The sequence below is a fragment of the Puntigrus tetrazona genome, chromosome 19 (genome assembly GCF_018831695.1).
Source record: "Puntigrus tetrazona isolate hp1 chromosome 19, ASM1883169v1, whole genome shotgun sequence".
NCBI classification, from domain to species: Eukaryota; Metazoa; Chordata; class Actinopteri; order Cypriniformes; family Cyprinidae; genus Puntigrus; species Puntigrus tetrazona.
Genome location: NC_056717.1, coordinates 1,926,748 through 1,951,004, shown reverse-complemented (window position 1 = coordinate 1,951,004; position 24,257 = coordinate 1,926,748). Strand labels below are relative to the sequence as shown.

The 24,257-nt window shown below is 36.6% G+C and overlaps 1 protein-coding gene across 3 annotated transcripts in view; it reads right to left on the bottom strand.

The window, feature by feature from the left end:
• thrb (thyroid hormone receptor beta) overlaps positions 1 to 24,257 on the bottom strand; it is a 79,656-nt gene that overhangs the window by 14,686 nt on the left and 40,713 nt on the right. For all 3 annotated transcript variants that reach the window (XM_043217709.1, XM_043217710.1, XM_043217711.1), the window contains exons 2-5: positions 23,018 to 23,084; positions 10,601 to 10,652; positions 10,443 to 10,507; positions 8,571 to 8,621 (exon numbers count right to left, since the gene is read on the bottom strand). In XM_043217709.1, coding sequence (XP_043073644.1) covers positions 8,571 to 8,621; positions 10,443 to 10,449 — 58 coding nt within the window. In that variant the 5' untranslated portion in view covers positions 10,450 to 10,507; positions 10,601 to 10,652; positions 23,018 to 23,084. The remainder of the gene's footprint in view (positions 1 to 8,570; positions 8,622 to 10,442; positions 10,508 to 10,600; positions 10,653 to 23,017; positions 23,085 to 24,257) is intronic.

Below are 24,257 nucleotides of genomic sequence, written 5' to 3'. Positions count from 1 at the left end.
AGAAGACTACTGTATGCATGTATTTTAGGTCTTTATTACAGTGTAATTATACATTAAAACTAAGCAATATTACTGCATGTACTTATATGGTGTTAGGTATAGGTTTAATTGCAGTTATGCATACTTTATTGTTAGTAGTAAGTACATGTGTAACAAGTGTTACCCATATTTTTCATCTGGAAAAAAAAAGTAGGAGTAACAATTTTTTTCAGATGTTCCATTTTTTAGCTATATTTAATGCATTAATTAACATTGACAATAAGCGACATTTTATTATTATTATTATTTTTTTTTAATTAGCACAGGTTCATTAAATAACACAGTAATGTATTAGCAAATGATGGAAGGAACATTACCCAAGATCAATAAATGTTAGCAAATTCAAAGACAACATTCTTTTGTAATCTTAACTGTATTTCAAATGTAACGTCTAGACAACCTTAAATAAATACAAATAACATTTCACTATATTACGTATAACATTAAACTGTCACCCCTCACTTTATGCAGTCAGCAATACAAAAGTTTTTTGACCCTCCCTAGTTACAGTAACCGTCTACATAGAGTAAAAATACTGAAGTCACCAATCTTCAGGAATATACAATAAAACCTTTTGCTCCGTGGTGGAAACTGGGTTATGACGCTGAGAGTTAAGACAGCCAAAGTGAGCAGCAGGTAACAGCTGTTTTTAGCAAGGGCTCCCGAGGCAAAGCCCCTCCACAACACGGCCTTATACCAGTTTAACTTTTTGATGAGGTGACCGTCTCACATAAGCCTAATCTTCACAGGGATTTCATAAAGACTTTAACCGCCAAAAACAACATTCAGACACATTAGCACATCTGAACAATCTGTCTCTGTGATTAAAATAAAAAAATACAATCTCCGAATATTTACAAGATACATTTTTAGTATACGCATTTATTATTTTTATAATTTATAATATATCGTATATAGAATAGTCTTGAAAAGCTGGAAACATTATTCTTAACATATTGGCTTATTATTAGTGGTTACAGCATATAATATAAAAATATAATTTGCATGATCATATTCTACATCAGCAGCAAATTTGCGCTTTATCGAGGCAAAACTCAGTTAATTGTTTGTTAATAGCAAAAACTGAACCGCCAATGCTATATTGATTGGTTTCATAAATAAATTTTTAACTGAGCTGGCACAAATGGTTAAAGTGCTCCGGATCATGATAGGTAAACTGCATTAAACATCTAGTGTTCTGGATTAGAGCCTCTGCCCTTTGACAGCCCTTCGCCACTTTGGGCATTTCCAACTAATTGCATACGATCATTATCCAATTGTAAAGGATTTCTATTCGCAGTAATTAAAATATCCTGGACTGTTAACGTTCTTGACGTTCTTAACGTTCTTGCAGATGTTAGCCCTCAACATCCAAGCCCGACATATCAGAACAGGTTTATAACAAACACAACTTTGAACTGCAGTCATCATACAATAAAGTCATAGTGAAGAACATACATAACGAAAAACTTACCAAAAATAACACACCTAGATTTAAGGAAGAAAGTCCAACAGCAGCCTCCTCATAACCTCAAAGATGACGGATCCATCACAGACCACTAGAGATCCTAAAGTTACCCAATAATGAAGAACTTGTTTGAGAAAGCACCTCCATAACCCTACCGCTTTGCTCTCGTTCGCTGGTTTATGTAGGAACTGTGTGTTCAGTTTGGCCGGTCTGAGTGATTATGCACCGACTAGTGTGTTTTCCACCAATTTATTCCCTCTGGGATCAATCACTTGAGGTCCCGGGGTTCAAAGCTGGTCATGTTCAGTTTTCGGATGGTAGCCCTCATAGCACTGGGGATAGGGCCTGGGTTGACATGGCTTCCTGAGCCAGATGTCCCCAGCGTTACCTGAGAAGAGTGCTTCGCTGAGGCCACCTTAAACACAAGTCCAGGGTGAACTGAGGGAAAGACCAAAACAATACGCTCTCATCCCTCCAAGACTCATACCGATGACTCCCAACAGCACAAACACAAAAGACCCACAGCGAGGGACTCGTGATGACTCAACGTGATTTACAAGAGAATCAAAGCCACAAGCTGTCACGGCAAGAGGCCTTGATCAATACTTTTAGTGATCTAGACATAACTGATCAATAGGGTTACTGATCTAGACATAATTCAGCCACCATTCAGAGCAAATCAAGGGCAGTGATCAATTAACTTAACTTAATTTCATAATCTGCGAAAAATGAAGACCAGTGTCAGGTTAGGACTGCTGGCAGAATATCTTGATTCAGTGTACTGGTAAAAAAAGACTGGTAAAACAATCTGCAAAAATGTACGTTTTGTAAGAAAAACTTGAAGGTAACATCTTCTGGTCACACTTTGTTTTAGGGTGCAGTTCTCGCTATTACCAAATGATTAACTATGACTTTTGCCTCAATAAAAACTGATTATTAATAGTTACTAGGTAGTCATTAGGTTTAGGTTTTGGGCACGATAAGAGATCTAGCATATGGTCTTAGAGAATATGTCCTTTATAAAAAACAGCTGGAAAAAAAGTGCTTTATTAGTATTAATAAACAGCCAATATGTTAATAGGCATGCTAACAAGCAACTAGTTAATAATGAGAATTGTTATTCTACAGTATTACCCAATTCAGCATGGTGCTTTTAAAGAACATATTCTGCATGACCATATTCTATATACCTAATCCTAAAGTTAAGTGAGAATTAGATTTTAAAATAAAAAGTGTGAGCAAAAAGTATTGCCACTACATTAAGTAAGTAATCTCAGTGAACTGTCTTCCTAGACAGGAGTTTACCTTAAATCTTAAGCAGCACTGCACGTAGCAGAACTCAATGCAACAAACTCTAATCATTAGAGAATAACTGAAGAGCAATTTTTTTTTAAATAGTGGTTTTAATAATTAATAATTAATAATAACCCTCTAAAAAAAACACATCATTGCACAAAAATGTGTCTAAGCTTATTATCCACCTTGTCCTTATGCCTCATGATGCTTTGTGCAAATTATGGCACTAAATTGTATTTACATTGTAAACAATCAGCAAAATGTATATACTCTGTATACGCAAAAATAAGCACTTTTAAAAGCTGAGAACAATGAGGTAACATTATTTTACTCAGTCAACCATTAAATTCCATTAAACGGAAATTTGAAAGTGTAAACGCATTAACAAATTACTTTCGATATATCATGAAATATGATTATAGCAAATTATGGGTTTATCCATATTTCACCAAAGGCCCTTTTAAGGAAGGTCTGTTCACTCTACCGCAATATTTGCAACACCTCCGGGGAGCTCAAACAAGACCAAGTCCTATCTAAATGAATGGGGGAATCATGAGATGTCAAAACCTGCTTGCTGAACTTGTGATCAAATTACATATTTCAAATCAGCAACATTATCTAAAATGAACTGCCCCATGAGTGTTGTTTCTCATGCTCATACAGGGTTTAAAAAGTCACCCGGTGCTGTGTTGTACTTAAACCCACAATTCTTTTGGAGTATAATTACATGGGCTAGGGGTAGGTTTAGGGTTAGTACCTAATTAATGTAATTGCTAAGTATATAGTAAACAAACATGGAAAAAGACGCGAGGATTTTGCACCTATTGATAACATTTTTCATTTACTAACAGTGGAATATAAAATGAAACATGAAAATGTTTAAATGAGAGCCGCTACCAGTTATGTTAGTGATGCAAAAAAAAATCCATTATGCTCACGTTATTATAATTCAGCGGTTTTATAATTTTAAGCATACTTTGTGCATGTAAGTTTGCAGTTTAATGCACTTAGCAAGCATAACGCACATCGATTCTCCCAATCCCTCCAAACCTTCCAACCCAACTGAACCAAAGAAGTGCAATTCGGATGAGTTTCAACCATGCAGAGTTGATCAAGTTTGACCACACTGCAAACCCCCCACAAAACCCGCAGGACCCAACTGAATTAAAACCAGAATTTGTCTTTCCAAAGAAATATGCGTCTACGGCCATATGTCACACATTGTTACGTTTCCACTGGAAACAATACATTGTCAATGAGGTGATGGTACTGGGAAGCAGGGGTTTAGGATAAAAATTGAAAATGACACTTAGTGTCAAAGGGTTGCAACCCCTGCTTAACTCCTAACCCTAAAGACAAGCAGGGCTGTGAACAGGGCAGAGCGGAGGATTAGGAGGTTAATTAGAGGGTCAGATGTAATCTGTGGCTCACAGGATCAATAGAACGCTAACCAGATGCAGATATGTAGACAAGAACCTGAACGAACTGGGTGACAGCATCTGGGATCTGCCATCTAGCAGTACCAGTCAAAATGGGTTCAAGTTATATAATTATATAATTATATAAAACAGATTGTTTCAAAACAACTTCACAGCAGTACATTGGACAATAATCCCAATAACGTTGTAAAATGAATCAATTACGGGACAAATTATTGTAAGGTTCAAATTTAGTTTTCATGCGAGAAGCTGAACTGATAACACTATTGAATATGAACCGTCTTGTAAACCCAGTTTCTGCAGAGAAAGAGATAATTCTAGCGAAATGTCTTTGGGACAAGAATTAGAAAACACTTGTCAGTCGGACGCCGCCTGCAGCAGATTTCAGGTTCAGAAAATTAGCATATCACCAGAGCAAAAGACTAAAGAGGCTCAGGCTTGTGTGTCTGTAACTTGTATACTCTCTTCAGACCTGCCTGCCAAAAACATCATGTTTAAAGTCTGTTAAGATGAAAGTCTATCTTTGAGTGCAAAGGCGCTTTCTGTTCGACCTGTAAATAAATCTGGGTAACACGGTGTCCTTGTTACACATATTGCATGCACTTACTATTGTAACAACAATAAAATATGCATAATTACATGCAAGTAACCCTAATTCAAACCCAAACTGCTTGTTGCTGGGATCTTTTTGCATTTTGCGTATTTAGAACATGGTGCTAAGAATATTTCGATCAATCAGCCAAGGGGTGATTGATCTTACATTTTACAGATCCACATTAGGCTATTTAGCATTGTCATGTCTTAATAAGGTCGTATGATGCGGCTTCAACTTTGCCTTTCTCTTTGGAGTGTTGCAAGCCGTTTTAGATCCCTAAAGTTGCAAAGAATAGCCTCAAAGCCAAATATATATTCTTTATAAAAGTTAAGACTCGACCACGCCTCCCTAAAGCACCTTGTTTAAACACGCCCCCCATTTTTTCCGCATGAAATTGTTATTTGCGTAACACTTTGCTAATGTTTACGCGAAAGAAAATAGGCGGAACTATTTTCCTCAAAATAGTGTTGCGGCCGCCAGCGCCGTGTGATGCAGAAAGTGAAACTGCTGTGTTTGAGCTATTTACAACGCCGTTCCAGAACAGTTCAACCTAAATATTCAGATGTGTTCAGAGCATTTTACAGAGAGCTGATTCCTCAAACTATGTTGGCTGTGCACAGAGGCTATAAAGTAGGGCAGCTGTAACTTTACATGGGTAATCCGGCGCTTCTGGCTCACAGCTTTCTTATTTAAAAACTTTTCTTATTTAACTAATCATATCTCCGATCACGAATGCAGAGATGGTGTTATGTTTACAATGTTGCGTTGCATCACGCCACGTAAAAAGACAGTACCGAGTAATGATAATCAGCAATTATGTCCCCACTGGATGCAACAGATGCCTTTTTTGTAATGTGTTTTATTTGTTTTTGCGTCATTGTGCCGGGACATGGCATCATCACAGTACTGTAAATGTAACATTACACAACCTTGAGGTATTTGGTCACTCATAATGCACTAGATAGCTGGTCAGTTAAATCACACCTTGCTTCTCAGAACAATTAGCTTTGTAGAAATCCATGTGATTTAAAGAGGCGGGGCTTAGAGGAGTAACAATAATGTACGGCGTGGGGAAAATAATGTGTTAAACCGCATAAACACATTGCATAACATCAAATTATTTTTTTAGCAACACCATATGACCCCTTTAAAGTACAAAATCAAATGACACGAGAATAATCTAAACAATTAGCTTTGTAGAAATCCATGTGATTGAAAGAGGCGGGGCTTAGAGGAGTAACAATAATGTACGGCGTGTGGAAAATAATGTGTTAAACCGCATAAACACATTGCATAACATCAAATTATTTTTTTTAGTAACACCATATGACCCCTTTAAAGTACAAAATCAAATGACAAAAGAATAATCTAAACAGCAACTTTTTACGCATAAAGACTTTTTTTGGTCCATGTACATGTATAGACTGACTGTTTTGTATTTTTGGGGGGTTTTTCAGGAAAGAGAGATTTCAGAAAAATTATTTTAATTCAATACGTCTTCATGTTATTTTTAAAAAGTAGCGAATTAAAGGATTAAAGACACAAAAGCCCCCCCGCTAAGGACATCAGTTTCCCCGAACACTGAATACAAATGTGACATTGTCAGCAGAAGCCAAAACAAGCGATTCTTTTGATATAATTAGATTATACCTGAGTCATCATGAGCTGGAAGGGACGGCTGATTCTGGGAATTCTTGTTAGCGAACACAAACAAGCATCTTGTCAACAAAGCGACCCAAAGATAGAACACGCAAACAACACGCTACTGCGTATTTGGTGAATTGATGAGCTGCATTGCATCATGCAATTTACATTAAAACGCGATAAATGCAAAACACCTGACAAGGGCGATCACGCACAGAAAAGACGGCCTGGGCAGATGCCTTTTAGACTGATGTGTCAGAGCTAAAGCAGGATCAGCACCAAATGCTCTAAATGGCACATCTGATGCAACAAAACCATCCGAAAAGATGATAATAACCAAGCAGATGCTCTTGTTTTTCGAGACGATTGTTGAAATTTACTAGCAGTATATTTCTGTGCAAACACCTTCATCCTACCCCCAACCGAGTTTAAGGAGGTGATATTAGCAATCTGACAGCATAAAAATATGTACATCTGCACACTTTTTGTGCAACGCCGTTTTTATGTACCTTCCTGCAGTTTGAAAGAGAAACGCCCGCTGAGTGGAGATAAAACACAGGTTCAATATGAGGACCTTCGCACATTTTATTACGTTGAAACAGGCAAGTATTGCTGTGGTTTTATTGCATCGCTTATTACGTATCGCTACGGTTCAGAATTCAAATATTCGGGGACCTTCATTAATGTTAATGCTCTATCATGATGGAAATACGCCCTACACTAAATCCAACCACGAATTATTTCTTTTCTATTATTTCTTTTGGAAACTGCACCGATGTACACATTTTGTGTCTCGCTAAAAAGTGCTCGCAGGTACGTTTGTGCCATGAGACCAGGTAAGATATTAGCAATGTTTTAGATACTATACAAAGAGAATTTAAATGAAAGTCAATGCCATTCGTGTTCAAGTTAGTAACTTCTCGGTAAAAGCAACAGTAATCAGAAGACGTGCGCTGGTTTATTTCTTTCCACTGACAGGATGGAGTCCATAGTGACACACGTTGACCTTAACACGGTGTGACGCTCTTCACAATAATGGCACAAAAACACAAAGGCTGTTATCACGCTGAAGCGGGAGGATTTGTCACTCTCAATTAGCGTTGGTTGGACGGCAGAGGCTTCGTCCCGAGGGGCCCATCATGCAACAGATGGCCGGTGAACAGCATCATGATATCATGCACATCACACTCGTGCTTGCAGGCCGCTTATACAAACACACACACACGTCTCTCAACTAAGAAGACCCGCAGAGATGAACTTAACCTTAACCTAAGTGCTAGAATTTTCTAAATCTGTGAATGCACACATTAAATAATTCATGTATAATGGGGGTGTTATATAAATAAAGCTGTACTCACTATTGGTCACTGACTCGAGTGGACTTGCAGCTGGGCTGCAATATGCAATATTTACTGCCCTCTAGAGGAAAACTGAAAAGTGACCCATACTTGGAATTTGCTCTCGGCACAAACCTCTTTTTTCCCCTTTTCAAATTTTCAATTTTTTCTGTTCTTAAATATAAGCGAGGCTTGTTTTGTTGACACTTTTGATGCTTTTAGTGGCCACTATAGACATGTGTAAACATGTGTATTGAGCATTTGAGTATTTTACTAGCATATTGTGATGCACTAATATAGACTACTATGAAAGTAACAGTAAATAATTTGTGCTCTGCATTTAACCCATCCAAAGTACACACACACACACACACACACACCGTGAACACACACCCGGAGCAGTGGGCAGCCAATGCTGTGGCGTTCAGGGAGCAGTTCGGTGCCTTGCTTCTGGTATTGAAGGTGAGGAGAGAGCTGGTTACAAGCTTACAAGTCCAACTCTCTATCCATTAGGCCACAACTGCCTGCATACTTTTTACCAACTGCAGAAAAAACATGTATTCCTACCTTTTTTTCTGGTTGAATGTACTGATTGACTCAGAAATATGTCACATTAGTAAGTAAAATGAGGAGAGCTCTTGCATCTCTGACATGATGATCTATATTTTCTCCTAAAACAGCCGCTATAAACAGCACTTCACGAAAGAGAGAGACAGAGGAGGATAAATGAACGAAGGAGAGCGTTACTGTACCATTCTGCATGGCCTCATCTTTCCAGCGGGAGGTGCATTTGTCTGCTTGCTCTAAAATAAATGGGAGAGGCGCGTTATACTTTATTATAATGACATTAGAGAAAGGGAGGGAGAAACACAATTTGGGAATTCAGGACTCAACAATAAGGGTCTATAGTATGAATCTAGCATTTAATTTATTTAAGAGTGCTTTATTAGCTTCAGATGTGGTTACGGTGTCATTTCTGGTCTGGAGGACATTAGATCTAAGAAGTAATAATCGGCGAGGGACAGAACCCATGACTGATCTAAAATATCCAGATAGAAATTTGTTTCCCATTCTCAATGGAAACTCTGCTCAAAAAGATGTCTGGCAAATTGCTCAAAAAGTCCTAAAATTCTGGACAAAAGTTTGGAATTCCAAATGTCTCTTCTGCTCAACAAGGCTGCATTTATTTTATAAAATACACAGTAAAAATTGTGAAATATTATTACAATTTAAAACAACAGTTTTCTATTGTAATGTAACTAAAAACGTAATTTATTGCTGTAAGAGAACACTGAATTTTCAGCATCATTACTGCAATCTTCATTGATCCTTCAGAAATCATTCTGAATACACTGAAGAAACATTTCTGAATATGATGAAAACAGTTGGTTTATGTCGCATTAATACTTATTTTGATACTTATACTTATTTACAAATGTACTGTACATAACTACACAGCAAACCTAGAACAAACAGAGAAGTGTGATCCTGTATTACTTTTTAGCAGCAGAAATACAACAAACCTATCAACCCTGCACAATGAATATGTTATTTGTATATCATTTTGTTGATTATTACACAAAATCTTAGAGCTACTGGTTCATGTTCAACAGGAGGGGAGATCAATAATGCTTTAATCATAAATTTTCAAGTTATCCATTACAAGCCATAATTGTAATCTTTATTATTCATTTGATAATTGTGCAGCCTCAGTAATATAAGTAGTATTATAAGTGTGTTGCTAGACTATATAGAGGGAATCATTTCAATCACTTATGTGCAGGATTGAACTGTGGTTTTGAAGGCTGGTGAGCACTAACTAACAGCTAACTAACACAAAAAAAAACTGGAAAAAAAATGGTCTATGCAAATAAACTCATATATACTGTAAATATAATAATAAAATAAAACACTTCCAAATTAAAGACTTTCGTTTTCAAGAAAAAAAAAGTATTCAGAAAATTATAATCAATAAACCACAAATTATCATTTTGTAAAAGAAAGCGGCGAGTCAAATGATAAATCATAAACTGATGGGCATATACATTACAAAATGATGATCTGCTCCATAAACAATTTCGCATGGGCTATCTTATTACCTGAAATGTTGAGATTTTTGAATGTACATTGCTTAACTTTTTCCTCCTTCTGGTTAAGATTTATGTTCTCATTAAATGTTCTCATTGGTTTGAACAAAAAAAAAAAAAAAAAAAAAAAACGCCAGACAGGCTGTGTGCCAGAATGTATATACATTATTTTATTTGTTTTAAAACTATGCATTAACTTATTTTGTGTGTTTTTTTTTATTAACTCACAACTGCCCTGAATATCCCTAACTCCCTTTGAGAAATCCTGGCTAAATGGAAAGGAGTGTGTGTTCTGGGGCAAACTAAACTTGAACATAAGAGAACTTGGAAGAGTTCTTGGAGGACAATAAGGAGAACTTTGTAACAAACAAGATGCCGATAATTCCTTTCTCTTTTAAATCAAAGATGGTGGGATGCCTTCTTGGACTGTTCTGGATTTAAAAAAAAAAAATAAACCAACAAAGTGATTCAGCCTGAGAAGGTAGCTGCCTGTACAGAAGGTATAATCTTGAGTTGAATGGGTTTTTTTGACATTACCTGACATACTGCTGTATATTAGGCCTTAAACATCATGCTGTTGTCATCCACGGACTCGCTGATATCTGACAAACAAAGTCAAAGGAAGAACAACAAATAAGCAGAGATCCTGCCTGTGGTCTGTTCTTTGGCTCAAAATGAAAGCAGCTTTGGCCTACCTTGTTCTTCGTGATATCGGAGTCGTTCCACAGCGGTGTGGAGCAGCAGAGGCTGAGGAAGACACACGGATTTAGAGACTTACGTAACGCATGGAAATGGCATTAAACACAGAATTTCCAAAAACTAAACTAAATGGTTCATGTTAATATTGGCGTTTGCTTGGTCAAGCATGGCTCTTTCTGTTTCTCATACTTAGGTTCAATGAAATCAGGCCAAAAAGCGTAAAAAATGTATAACACAATCATTTTGAAATAACTGAAAAAATGTATATCTTGAGTACAATCCAAGTTGCTTTGTGCAGTTTCCGGCTACACAGTACATGAAGTTAGAAACGCATTGGAAACAAATGACTGAGGTTTATTTTAACAACAACAACTATGTAATCTACGGCACATTTCATTTCTGATTAATTTCTGAATATGTGTTGATATTAAGGGATAAAAAGCCCATATCAGACACAGCAGTAAAAACAGTTGGTTCTCGTTTCAGAGAAGAACACAAAAGAAGACATTTTGGAGAATGCTGGGAACATACGGAACTCAGTTCGGTCACCAGCTTGCTTCAAAACATCCTATTTTGTATCGAACAGAAGAAAGAAACTAAAATACATTTGGTGGAGGGTGAATAAATGGTGACAATTTTCATTTTTAGGTGAACTTTTACAGGCTACACATAAAGACATTGAAAAAAATGCTCTGCATAAAATTTCAACTCTTGAATCTGTCAAGCAGAATTCATAGGAATAGTTTCGCGCTCAGGTTAACAGTTCAGAACAGTTGTTTGAGGAATATTATTACTGAGCTGAAACACAAATACTGTAAAAGCGAGTTTCTGTTGTCTCTCGGAATGAGGGTAAAAGTGCAGACTGTGAAACTCTAAGCGCTGTTGTTACAGGACACGTCGCTGCCAAGAACCTCAGAGTGATGCAAGTACACCGCACACAATCACCACCAGCTCTACTAAGCATCTGCTTTAAAAACCTTGCAACAAGACTGTTTACTTTCAAACGTTTGGGACAAATTTGCAGCTAAGAAAGCGGTTGACAGAAAGCGTGCAGCTCTTCACTGGGGAACCTGCAGCAGATGCAATGACCGGAAGACCATCATTTTGGAGAACTTCTACGTCTTTGTCCAAATTTAATATTTTCTTACACGTCAATGTAAATACCCGCCACCACTGGCAAAAGCTTGGTGAACAGTAATGACAAAACAATGATCAATCGGTTTGAGCTGTCCTTTTAGATTGTTTTGCAAACAGAGCAATTTAGAAAGTAATTCAATTGGAAAAACTGTTATGAAAGTAACAATCACAACGTCATAATAATGGGAATTTCAGAACTTCCAGACTTTCTGAAAATGACAGAGAGAATCTGAATGAGAAAATGCACAATTTGTATCTTTTACATGCTTTTCAAGTGCAACACACATTAACTCATATCAGCTCAAATCTGGCCCCCGAAAACAGACCCATTTCTGACAGATATCATATCAGAAAATGGCAGACAGAAGTGTGTGCTTTAGTTCTCCATGTATTTTGTTTAACGTCTTTCTGGAGATTAGGCCTCTGTTAATTGTAGAGCGACAGAGAGGAGTAATTTATCCGGTGGAAATCTGTTAAATGCTTGCCTGTTATTCCAGAAGCAGTTAACAGGAATTGAGTCTGTATCAGATACGACATTCTTTGAAACAGCGTATCGCCACATTTCCTTCACGTTGTGCTTCCTCATATCACGTATCTACAACCGTCCACGTGAACGTCCCACACAGAACGAGCAGCACAATCAGTCACCTGACACCGGCATTTCCTGCTAAGATGCAGTGTGCATCTTCATCAGACACACATATGCAAACTTTTATTTTGAATGCGATTAATCAATTCATTTTTTGACAGTGCTAAACAATACTCGGCCTTCAACAGAGTTTGGAGCTGCTTTTTATGGTGTGAGAGCGATTGAATGCAGGTGAGTGTGTGATCGGTGCAAACAGGTGTGTGTCGTCAGTGCAGTGGGTGATGGGAATTGCAGTCCAGTGATGGTGAGTGAAATGAAAGTCCATGCACTGAGGACTTACACAAAGTGTAAGCAAAAATTTATGTAATCAAAAATACACACACACAACAAAACGTTTTTTAATAAAATAATAAATTGTATTGGTACAATACATATTTTAGCGGCCATATATATACCTTGCATATTTTTTCAACTTTGATACCTGCTACTACAATAAGTAATTCAAATAAACATATCTATGTGGTAATTATAGTGGATAGCTTTTCCTTTTGTTTCTGCCATAAAGCAATTTGCCCTTTCCACAGGTTGCTTTACTGCTTATCAAACCTATAAGTACTCAGAACAGATGTTTGGGATACAGCACTGGCAAAAGCAGAAGCCATTCACATTATCAAGTCGATGTGCCATCAGAATTATTCTGAAACCTTAAAAACACCTTACACACAGCTGCTTTCAACAGCACCACTAGACATTTTTTGAGCAAATTGCTTTCTTTCTATGCAAATTACTTGATGCATTGTGCTGTTACCGCCACAAAAAGACTGGCGTGAACAGAACTTCATTTAATGAGGATATCTGTAATAGAGCAGTAAAGTACACCAGATTGTGACGATTAGCTGTATGTTTACAGTCTGGGTTGTGCTGTGCAGCCTGCAATTAGCAGTACTAATTGTTTTTAATCAATTCACATTTACAATTGCAAAATGGCAATTCAACAAGATAGATACAGTACTTTGCATTGAGCAAGTTTCCTTCAAATTTGTATTTGAACACCTACAGATCTGTATTATCCTCTAGAATGTTCGCATGTGTGTTGAAGTCTCATGCAGTGTTTTACCCAGCCTTTAATTTATCTCCACTTGAATTGAAGACTACAGAAAATTTGGGGACACCTTATTTGTTCTCCATTATACATTTAACTACTAAGTAATATGCACTTACGATATGGTTAGGGTTAATATTAGGGTTTAGTGCTGGGTTATTGATGTAATAATACATCATTTATTATTGCAATGGTAAGTACATGTAACATGTAACAATGACATCTTAAAATAAAGTGTTACCAACAAGTTTATGAAAATGTAATTCAATCTAACGCTACATTTATGTTCCAGTTCAGAGGCCACACTGCAGTATGTGTAAAAAAAAAACTGTATGCATGTTTGTGTGTGTAGCCCAGGGTTGGAAATCAAGTCAATGGGGGCTTGAGGGAAAAAATGAACCAAATTAACCAAAAATGCAACCAAAATGGAAACAGAGCTACCAAAAGATTTTTTGGGCCCTAATTACAACCTGCTAATAGAAAGGGATTTGATTCTTAAATTCCAACGCTCAAAGCAACACTTTGACAGCTTTGAATTCCAAAAGGTTTCATGTTCAGACCATCTGCTGGTCTACGGAAAGTGTTATCTTGCTCTAAACGAGGCCAAATGACTTTGATCAATAAGCATTTAGAGCTCAGTCTGAGCTCTGACTCAGTGGATCCATTTATACTAACATGTCTTTAATGAACTTGATGCAGACCATTTAAAAAATGTCTTTGTGTTCATTGCCAGCCTCACGTCTATGTCACTGAATGAATGAAGAGACAAATAAATACCTGGACCTGGACTCAGTTCAAATGCTGATACAGGACTGTCAGATACACGCACCATGCAGACACACAGCAACACTGCCGGATACAAATATTATGAGACATGAATCTAATTCAAGTAACCCCTTTCAAGGGCCCATTGATGATCTTTCTATGTGTGCTTGGTTTGCGGTTTAGAGAACTCATCGTCCCGACTTTAAAGCCCACAACACAAATGTTTTATGACAGATTTTCTTGGAAACAGGGCCACACCAGATCTTTTTCCTCTAAAGCAGTAGTAAGCAAGGACAAACAAACACAGCAGGTAAACAACAGAAATACGAGTTAAATGACAGAGTTGGGAACATCAACTCGTACACAGTGAAAAAAAAAGTCAACAATATTGGAGCAACAGAGAAACAATGTGAGGCATTTCCTATACGAGTCTCAACGAGAAACTTATAATTGTGAGGCGTTGTAATAAAACAGATGAAGTCCTAGATGACTATGACTTTTATTCTTTAAATGAGAAATATAAAGAAAATGGCAGAAGAAACCGTGAAACGTTGAAGCGTGAAGACTGCTTTTACTTTGTAGCTAAAGAACATATTCCAGACTCTAGCAGATACTCGTGCAGCCAGTAAAAGTGGGACCAGATCAAAGTACTTTAGCATATTCTGAAACCAGTGAAGTATGCCACTAGAAAACTGATCAAACAATAAAAAAAGACCAAGCAGGACTTTCTACATGGACAACATTAAAAGCCAAGTAAAGCAGCATCTGAAAAACGGTTTATAAGATCTAAACCTCTCAATCGAGAGGGATTTTGACCACATCCTCTTTTTTTATTTGAAGTTTTTACAGCAACTTCTCTTTAAAATGGTTGTCCTGATTGTTGGAAAAAAAGATCTTCAACATTATCATTCTTATTAACATTGATAGATCTTGAAGTCATGGACTCATATAATATTTCCCATCAACGACACCAAATTCACTTCTATGCTTATATTAGCCTGTTTGTGTCCTCCTTAATCCTAGGTTACTGTAGCCTGCCGGATCTGGGCTTGCATTCACAAAACATTTTATCTAACCACAAATTAAAATTTTTTAGCTAAGAGTTTTTGCTTAAAACATATCCACGAAGGATCTTTTTCTTTACTAAGGAACAGAGAAGTCTTAAGCTAAGAGTATGGGTGGGGCTGACCTTGTTAGTATGGTTGATGTCAGCATGCTTACTAACTATGTGCACCGTCATTGGCTGATAGAAGAGACGAGAGGAGAGGTTTAATCATAAAAGCATTGCAGAGATAACAATGATAACATTCATAACAATGATAACATAAATTGCCATATTCATATAAAGGTTTCAGGTAATTGTCTGCCTGTATGCTTCTTGTAAAATAAATAGATAAATAATGCATGTAAAAAGTGTTTTAATTAGGATTAGGAGTAGGATAATCATGGCTGATAGTAAGACATTCATATTTAAAAGTGAAACAAACTGGACACAAGAACAGCTGTTACTTCTTGCCTAAGTGGTTAAAAAGGATTTAATCAAAAGGAAAATTTATAGTTCGAATAACCTCCAAACCCCAAAAGCGATAACTTTTTAAAAGCTCATTATCGTCAAACGTTTCTAAAAGTTTTATATTCATAGGCAGAGGATAGTTGTGAGTTGTCATTAGTGACCATTAGTAAGTCCTCTTCACTACTCCCAACGTTTCACAGATATAGGAGCTAGTTTTAGCGCTAAAACACTATTACAGTATAAATTTAGGACTGACATGCCCACTATTTTAAAGATTTTGTCCTAAATCAGCAAATCAAGCCACTTTTAGCCTTAAGATGTTTTGTAAATATGAGCTCTGGTTTGTATCCATACCAGACGGTCGACCTACACCCAGAAACAACCAGAACACTACTCTTAAATTTCAGGGAAAACCACAGCAATCACACAAACCCTGGTGACAGATCCTCAGCGAAGGCCTTATGGCTTTATAAACCCTAATAGACACTATGTGTTTTTAGTTTTTATCTTCTCAGTAAAGATGCTTTGTTTAGATAAATGTAAATTAGTTTGTTCATGCAATGCTTATTTTGTTATTAGAAACATTCTTGTAATAGCAATAGAAACAACATTTACTGTCATGTTTCTTTTACGAATGACAAATCTTAAAAGAACGGTTCACCCAAAAATTTAAATTACAGCATATTTTACTCACCTCAAAACCATTCTAGTGGTGACAGCTAAGATGTGCTCTCAGGAATATATTAGGCTAATATATAGACAACACTGTCGTTGTTTATAAAAAAAACTTGCAAGACTAAGACATCCAGAAAATAGATATGTGCTTGAACATTCTCTAGGCCTCAAAAATAGACACACTAACCTCAAGAATGGTGGCAATAAACATATTTAAAAGATGAGCTCTTTACATTCCATTACAACAAATAACTAAAAATAATGACCAAAAACAAAAAAAGTTTTAATGAAGTCAGCAAACAGCAAAATTATTTATTTATGCTGCAATGCATGCTGGGAACTGTAATAGTACATCATGTTCTATTTAAACGTAATGCCGCATTAAAGAGATAGTTCACCCAAAAAATGTAATTTGATGTTTACCCCCTGGGCATCAAAGATGTAGATGACTTTGTTTGTGTTGCAGTCTGTCGGTCAATGGGCACACAATCTTTGAGAGTAAAAAACAACAACATGCATAGACAAATCCAAATTAAACCCTGCGGCTTGTGATGTTTGTAAATGAGTCAGACATTGTGAATTAAAGGTAAAAAATTATTTATATATTTAAATATACTGTTTAGTTTTCGTGTCTTAGGACATTAATGTATTGTCACGAGCAGCAGGGTTTAAATTGGATTTGTATGTGGATACCCTGGGGGTAAGCAGATAAATATATCATGTATGTCATGTATACTTGAGCGCTGCATTCTCAAAACTCTGGCCATTTGATAATACCTACAATATCAAAATCGACTGTGGTAGTTCCTTTTCTTATTTAGCACCTAACCTCTGGAACAATCTCCCTAACACTGTCCAGGAGGCAGACACACTCTGTCAGTTTAGATCTAAATTAAAGACATCTCTTTAACGTAGCTTACACATAACACTAATATGTTTCTATTATTTAAATCAGTTAAAGGATTGTTACGATGCATTAATTCAGGTAGAACAGAGAGAGAGAGACAGAGAGAGAGAGAGAGAGAGAGAGACCAGAACACCTAGATGAGCCCCATGGACAGATCACTGGAACCAGATGAACACACTCACACACATAACACACATACACATACAAATAAGTCCAATACAGCTGTGTTTAAAATTGAACTGGAAATTAAGTGCTGGGTGTCCCGTCAGAGGAGAACTGGCCCCAACCATTTAAATCAGTATCACATTTGCAGTTGTGAAAAATATCACGGTTACACATGTGATATTACTATTGATGACTGTTCTATATGATATTAACAAAGGAAAAAAACCATAATGTTTTTTGCAGTCAGGTTATATTATTCTAATGCATTCTAATAGACTACATCACGCAGTTATTTGTCATCCTGTGTCATGTTCATCTGAAACTGCATGCAGTGTATGATGATGTACAGGTCTGGATGAAGCAGGGAGCGTTAAATGTTAAATCAACTGCCTTAATTGTCACTACTGGTAGGTCTTTTTATTTACTGGCCTCTAGTCACTGTAATGGATGGGGTTTTGGTTGCTTGCCGCTGCTGCCTTTGGCTTGCTTAGTTGGGGACACTTAATTTCTAGCGATTATCACTGATTTGATTACAGAGACTGTCTCTGCATTTAATAACAAATTGTTCAATCTCGTCATCCCTATCATTCTATTCTCCTATTTTATACTGTTCAGTGCTTTACTACAATCGGTATTGTTAAAATCGCTATATAAATAAAAATGATTGATTGATTGATACATACTTTTAACACATTACATTACTGCATTATCTATATTTGAATATAGAACGGTAACAGTGCTTTGTTCCTACAGAATGGTAATTACAGTAAAATTACCGTGTCATGTGTTATACCCAACTCTGCTGTTTTTTTTTTTACACAGGACAGACATGTATAGCTGGTCAGAGTGCAGTATATGTTGCCTCATTTTTTTGCGTATAATGATGCCATCTGTTTCCTGTGAGGCAGTGTGTGTGTGTGTGTGTGTGTGTGTGTGTGTGTGTGTGTCGGAGGCACAAAGCTGTAATGTGGGAAAGGCCATCCGAAGAAGAGTGCAGCCATGCAGAAAAACTCGTGTGTGAACACAAGCACACACACTCATGCTATGAAGAGCTGCACTCTGCCCTCACTGTCCTTACATGACCAGTCATAACAGTGCAACGGGAGCAGGGCTTTATGGAGCATAATGCAGCAAGATATTGATGTAAATTGGTGAAGGAAGATCTGCGGTCATACTACATAAACTGATGTATTGTGCCAGTTTTGAATTCATAATGCATGTTTTAAGTGAATCAGACGCATTTCTTTTCTCTGTAACCTCAACACTGATACTTTGACGTTAATGAACAACAGCATTTCTTGCCAAAGGCCAACTTAAAGGAGCCTTTTAAACCTTTTTTACAATATGTGTTTCAGGTGTTTCATTTTGAAAAAAAAAAAACCCTTAAGCTGTCAAATGCAGCATTGCCACTTGTGAAACAAAATGGCGGCGTCGTGGATGAAAAGATGCAGATTAAGGGGCAGTAATATTATAATGAAATAATGGGGGCATCATAAACTGATATAGTTTCTAAAACCAAACCAAACCCAAAAAAAATAAGGTTGGTAGATGTTCCGGGAATGCGATTAAGTCAGATTTTCATGATATGTAACCTATAAGGCGAATTTGAGGCATAAAATAAATAATATATCTGTGTTTTCTACTTTCACATGTGCTTGCCATTTCATTGTAATTATTTGTGATATTTACTAGCAATTTCTGAGTGAATATTATTTCAAAGTAAATCTCACACTAATTGTTATATTCAGTGAACCTACCACTGCAAAGATAGCCTGCATTTGGCTAGAGATGGTTGTTTACATAGTACTTTAAATTACTTTAAAGATTATGTTGACATTGTATATGTGAAAATAAATTACCATTGGTACCATTGGCACTTTCTTGTTAATACCGTTGTACAGAAACAAAAAGACTGACCACAAACAGAGCTCCTGATTCTTGAGTAGAAACACAGGTGTATCTGAACAGCTGATGGGATGCGCTAAGCTATTAGTTAATTTGGTATTAAGGATGAAATGATTTTATTAAATATAGACTCATTGACATGGCAACGGCGGTGTAAGCGAGGACAGCAGATGGTGTTTTCATTAAAAGAATGTGTCTGATAAAAGACCACCTGACTTTGTTAGCATATTCCTTTTGTCCTTATCATATTACATGTTTCTAATGTCACCGCGGACAAATGCTGCCTATGTGAAAAAAGAGAGTGTGCCAATTTGAAAAATAAACCCAATCAGTGGACTATACTACAAACAAAGCAGTCACAGAACTGCTTTTCTGAGGAACAAGTGTACTGTGATGCTGTTGTGCCTGGACATTTCTTACTTACAAGTCAAAAGAATCCACCACACCCAAGTCTCTATAATACTATTGTATATGCAACATAAGCCTTGTATCTATCAATGGATTTCTTTTTTGTTTTCCACCAGTTTTATCATCCACCATAAAAGGCCAAATCACAAAAAAGATATATCACATCCCTCTTCAACACAGAGTCTTCTGATTTTTTTTTTTTTACTGCAAGCTACTTTAGGTTCAAGTAAGACTAAGCATTGTGATGTACAGCAGGAACAAACCTGAGCAAGCATGTTTTAATTAATGGCTCATTTTATTGTTCAGTGGTTAGCAGTAAAGTATAGCTAAGAAATATAGATCCACCACGTCTATATTAAAATTACATAGCTCATGGGGCATGTTTAGAAAATGTGGCTGACCGTGGGCCAGTAAATAAAAAGGCCTGCCAGTAGTAACAAAGGCAGTTGATTTAACATTTAACGCTCCCTGCTTCATCCAGACCTGTACATCATCATACGCTGCATGCAGTTTCAGATGAACATGACACAGGGTGACAAATAACTGTGTGATGCAGTCTATTAGAATGCATATAGAATGCATTAGAATCATATATCATATAAAAAAAGTCATCAATAGCGATATCGCATGTCCAACAGTGCTATTTTTCCACATCAGGAGAAGTTCCTAAGAGCTTTAAACATGCCATTGCAGATCCCTGTCCCATTTCTAAATTACCTTTTTTATCTAAGGTCTTAGAAAATGACATTTAAATCAATTATAGGCTTTTCTAGTTCAAAATTATATCTTTGAAAAGATTATGCAAACCACAGCACACAGGTGGCCCTGCTGAAAGTATTAAATTACATTTTAACTTCAGTTGACTATGATTTTAATTTTATGAAAAATATCTAAGTGCAGCATTCAATACTATTGATCATAACATCCTCATTACCCGCTTAAAAGAGACTGTAGGTATCTGAGGCATTGCTCTTGAGTGATTCAGATCACTTCTTTCCAATAGGACCTTTTCAGTTAATATCAGCCTCATTCTTAATCTTAATCTTAATCTTGTTCTTACTGTATATGCTGCCTTTAGGTTCCATTTTTCAAAGACAGAGTTTATTTTCATTGTTCTGCATCACAATGAATCATGATTATGTACAATTTATTTTAAGCATTTTTATTCAATTATATAAGCAGGCTACTTTTTAAAATAATTATGTTGTGTGTTATATTTTTATATTAATATATAATTCATTATTGTTAGGAATTCAAAGGTTTTGATGCTTTAAAGCTATATTTAGGCCTACTGGCCTAAATATAGCTTCAAAACAAAAGCAAATATAATGTAATAAAGGGGGGAAAACAATTACAAGTTATAAAGAAAAAGCACTTTCAGTATCTTTAGTGCTTTAAGTATCGAAAGTCGATCATACTTATAGGTTTTTCTTTTTTAATCTGCATAAATGCCATTTGATTATTACTGATGAGATCATAGACACTGGCTGCTTTAATAGATTGCATTCACATTAATGCAAGATCTGTTTCCACATATCAGACGTTTCCTCCTGTTTTGAAAAAATAACTGTTTACATCAATTTCATATTAGGGAAATTTTAATTCTTGGTCAAAGCTGAACAAAATTAAATACCGTACTGCAGGCCAAATGCAAATACTAAACAATGTAAAAATATTTACCTAACCTATAAATATACCTATAACCGTACCATCAAAGCACAATTTAACTGTTGTGAAACATTAGACCGAGACGGATCAATTTGCAGCGGTTTACTGGTGAGACAAGCAGACAGGGTCGATAACCAGTGAACAGAAATATATAAGGCAGGGCAGAGACGGAGTCGAAGGGGTCTAGGGCAACAAAACACAAACACAGGTAATAATGCTTTCCAAAGAAGTTACTGTGTGTGTTGCTTATATGTGTGTGTGTTAATGAGGTGTGGGTGAAGCAAGGGGATCAGCGCAGGTATGAGGGATCATGGGAAACTGAGTCGGGGTCACGGCTTTGCAGAGGAGGCAGTATGGAGGTTTCTCTTGTAACATTAACTTAAAATAAATAAGTTAGGAAAACCAAAAAATTCTAAAATTTAGTCAGCAACAGCCACACTTCCTCTTCTCATTGGAGACGTGAGATAAACGGTCTTTCGCTGTCGGTGCTTGTAATGATTGTAATGTCTACCTCGGAGACTTTTAAATACTCGTGTGACAAGCGCATATGCAGATGACGTCATCGGGGCTGTAATCGATTATGGTCTATTCGATCATCTGTGCATCACGATGCAGATGTGGCTGATTCATTTTGACTTTTACAGAAACAGGACAAGACAACAATTACTGTATCTCCACTAAACTGACCGCATGAAGATAAACTATGGATGTTTATGGATATTTATGAAAGTCTATGGATATTTTTTATTACATTTAAATGAAAGTAAGGCCGAGGTAATTTAGTTCGGAAACTCTCAGTCTCAAATCCTCTCTGATTTAGGGAACTTGTCTGCTTTCTGCAAATCAGCAGTTAAAAATCTCGAGGTTCAGTTTGATGTCCCTCTGAAATTTGACAAACAGATCAACTCAGGTGGTTAAGTCCTGTTTCTTTCATTTGAGATTACTGGCTAAGGTAAAACCATTTCTGACACCTAGCAATTTTGAAAAGCTTATTCAGGCCTTTATTTCTGTAAGACTGGTCTACTGTAATTGTCTCGCTTACAGCTACAGTAGTGCAGAATTCTGCTGCTAGATTACTGATGTGTGTTCATAAACACCAGCATATAACACTTATTTTAGCTACTTTACACTGGCTTCCAATTCACTACAGGGTTGATTTTAAATGACTTGCCTTACTATATAAAGTCTTACACAATACGGCACCCTCTTGTTTGAAAGAATGAATCTAAGGCCATCGAACCAGAGTTTAAATGTCCCTAGGACTAGAATGACGACCAGGCATTTTTAGTGGTGGAATAGCTTGCCTTTATATCTTAGACTTTTATGTACACTTTTACGTAAGTATTATATACTTAATATATTTTTAGTTAACTATTAGTGATGTTTTCATTATGTAATGTACAGTGTGTTTGAATAAATATTTTATGACTACTGCTGCTTAAATGTATATATTTCACCAATAAATTAGAGTTAAAAACAATGCTATGTATGCAATGCTTGTATACAACTCCAGTTTATGTGATTGTTTACATTACATTAATTACTTAAATTATTACTTGAATTTTTCTTTTATTCTTACCAGAAAGACGTGGGAACGTTTAGTCCTGCCAGGGCTGAACTGCTCGAATCCCTCCCAACATGGAAATCTAGAATAAAATGTTGAAAGCGATTAAAATACATGGCAAAAACAAATCGATAACCAAGAAGGTTAACACCAGTCTCGAACCATCAATTTACTATGCAGTTAGTGCATAAATGTATTTTTGTTTACCTCTGTGGTGTTCGGTGCCAGTGATAATACTGATATAATGGCCAGCTTTTCCAGTGTTGTACACCTTCTTGATTCAGACAAACATATAATACCCTAAACTTCCACTAACTTTACAGTGACTAAAGCAACCTGACATATCGGACCACGCAAACAAACATAGAACTGTTATGAAAGTACCGCAGAGCCAGTGCACGCTCTTCTGAATGTCATTCAACAAATGGCTGGAGATAAGTCTACGCATCCAAGTAAGACACACACGCACACACTTCAACCTTACGACACTTTCACACACTGCCAAAAACAAAAGTCTAATGTATATATAACGACCTATTATGCAACCTCCAGTTTACAGTAATCGGCGAGTCTGTGTTTGTATATCAGGATATGTCCATGGAAGAGCGCAGCGTTTCAGGAAACCAGCCTTCCAGATGCGGTTTTCCCCACCGCCCCGTCTCTCCCCTGAGGAGCATTACCATCTGTTTGACCTCTGCTGATCACCAGATGGAACAATCCAGACTGCTTCCACAAAACATCAGAGGAGGATGTCCTTCAAGAGCCTTTCCAATATGCCTCAGTCAGTTCTAGTCAAACTGCTGCAGTAATCGGGCCTCAAGTCACGTTCTAGTGAGAAACTGCTTAGAAGGTCTTTGAGGAGATGGCTTGGGTTTGAGAAATTTATCAACTAGGAAGTCATGCTCAAAAAGGAAGTTCATCTACCAAAAAAAAAGTGTTTTTTTTTTTTTTACAATGAAAAATTACTTTTGCATTCCTTTCCCCACTTGAGCCGGGTTCGCTTATTTATTTTTTAAAACAAAAAAGTTATATTTTTGGAAACAGTGGACAGCACTTTCACGCCAAAAGTGAAATTATTAAACGGAAAGAAATGTCTCTGATCTTGCTCCTGATTTCACTCGACACAGGACAGGAGAGATGTCAGTCAGCAAATGGGAAAACAGTAACTTGTATTGCTTATTTGAAAAAGTAACTCAGATAATGTATTTTTATTTCAAAAGTAATCCATTACTTTACTAATTGCTTAAAAAAGGTA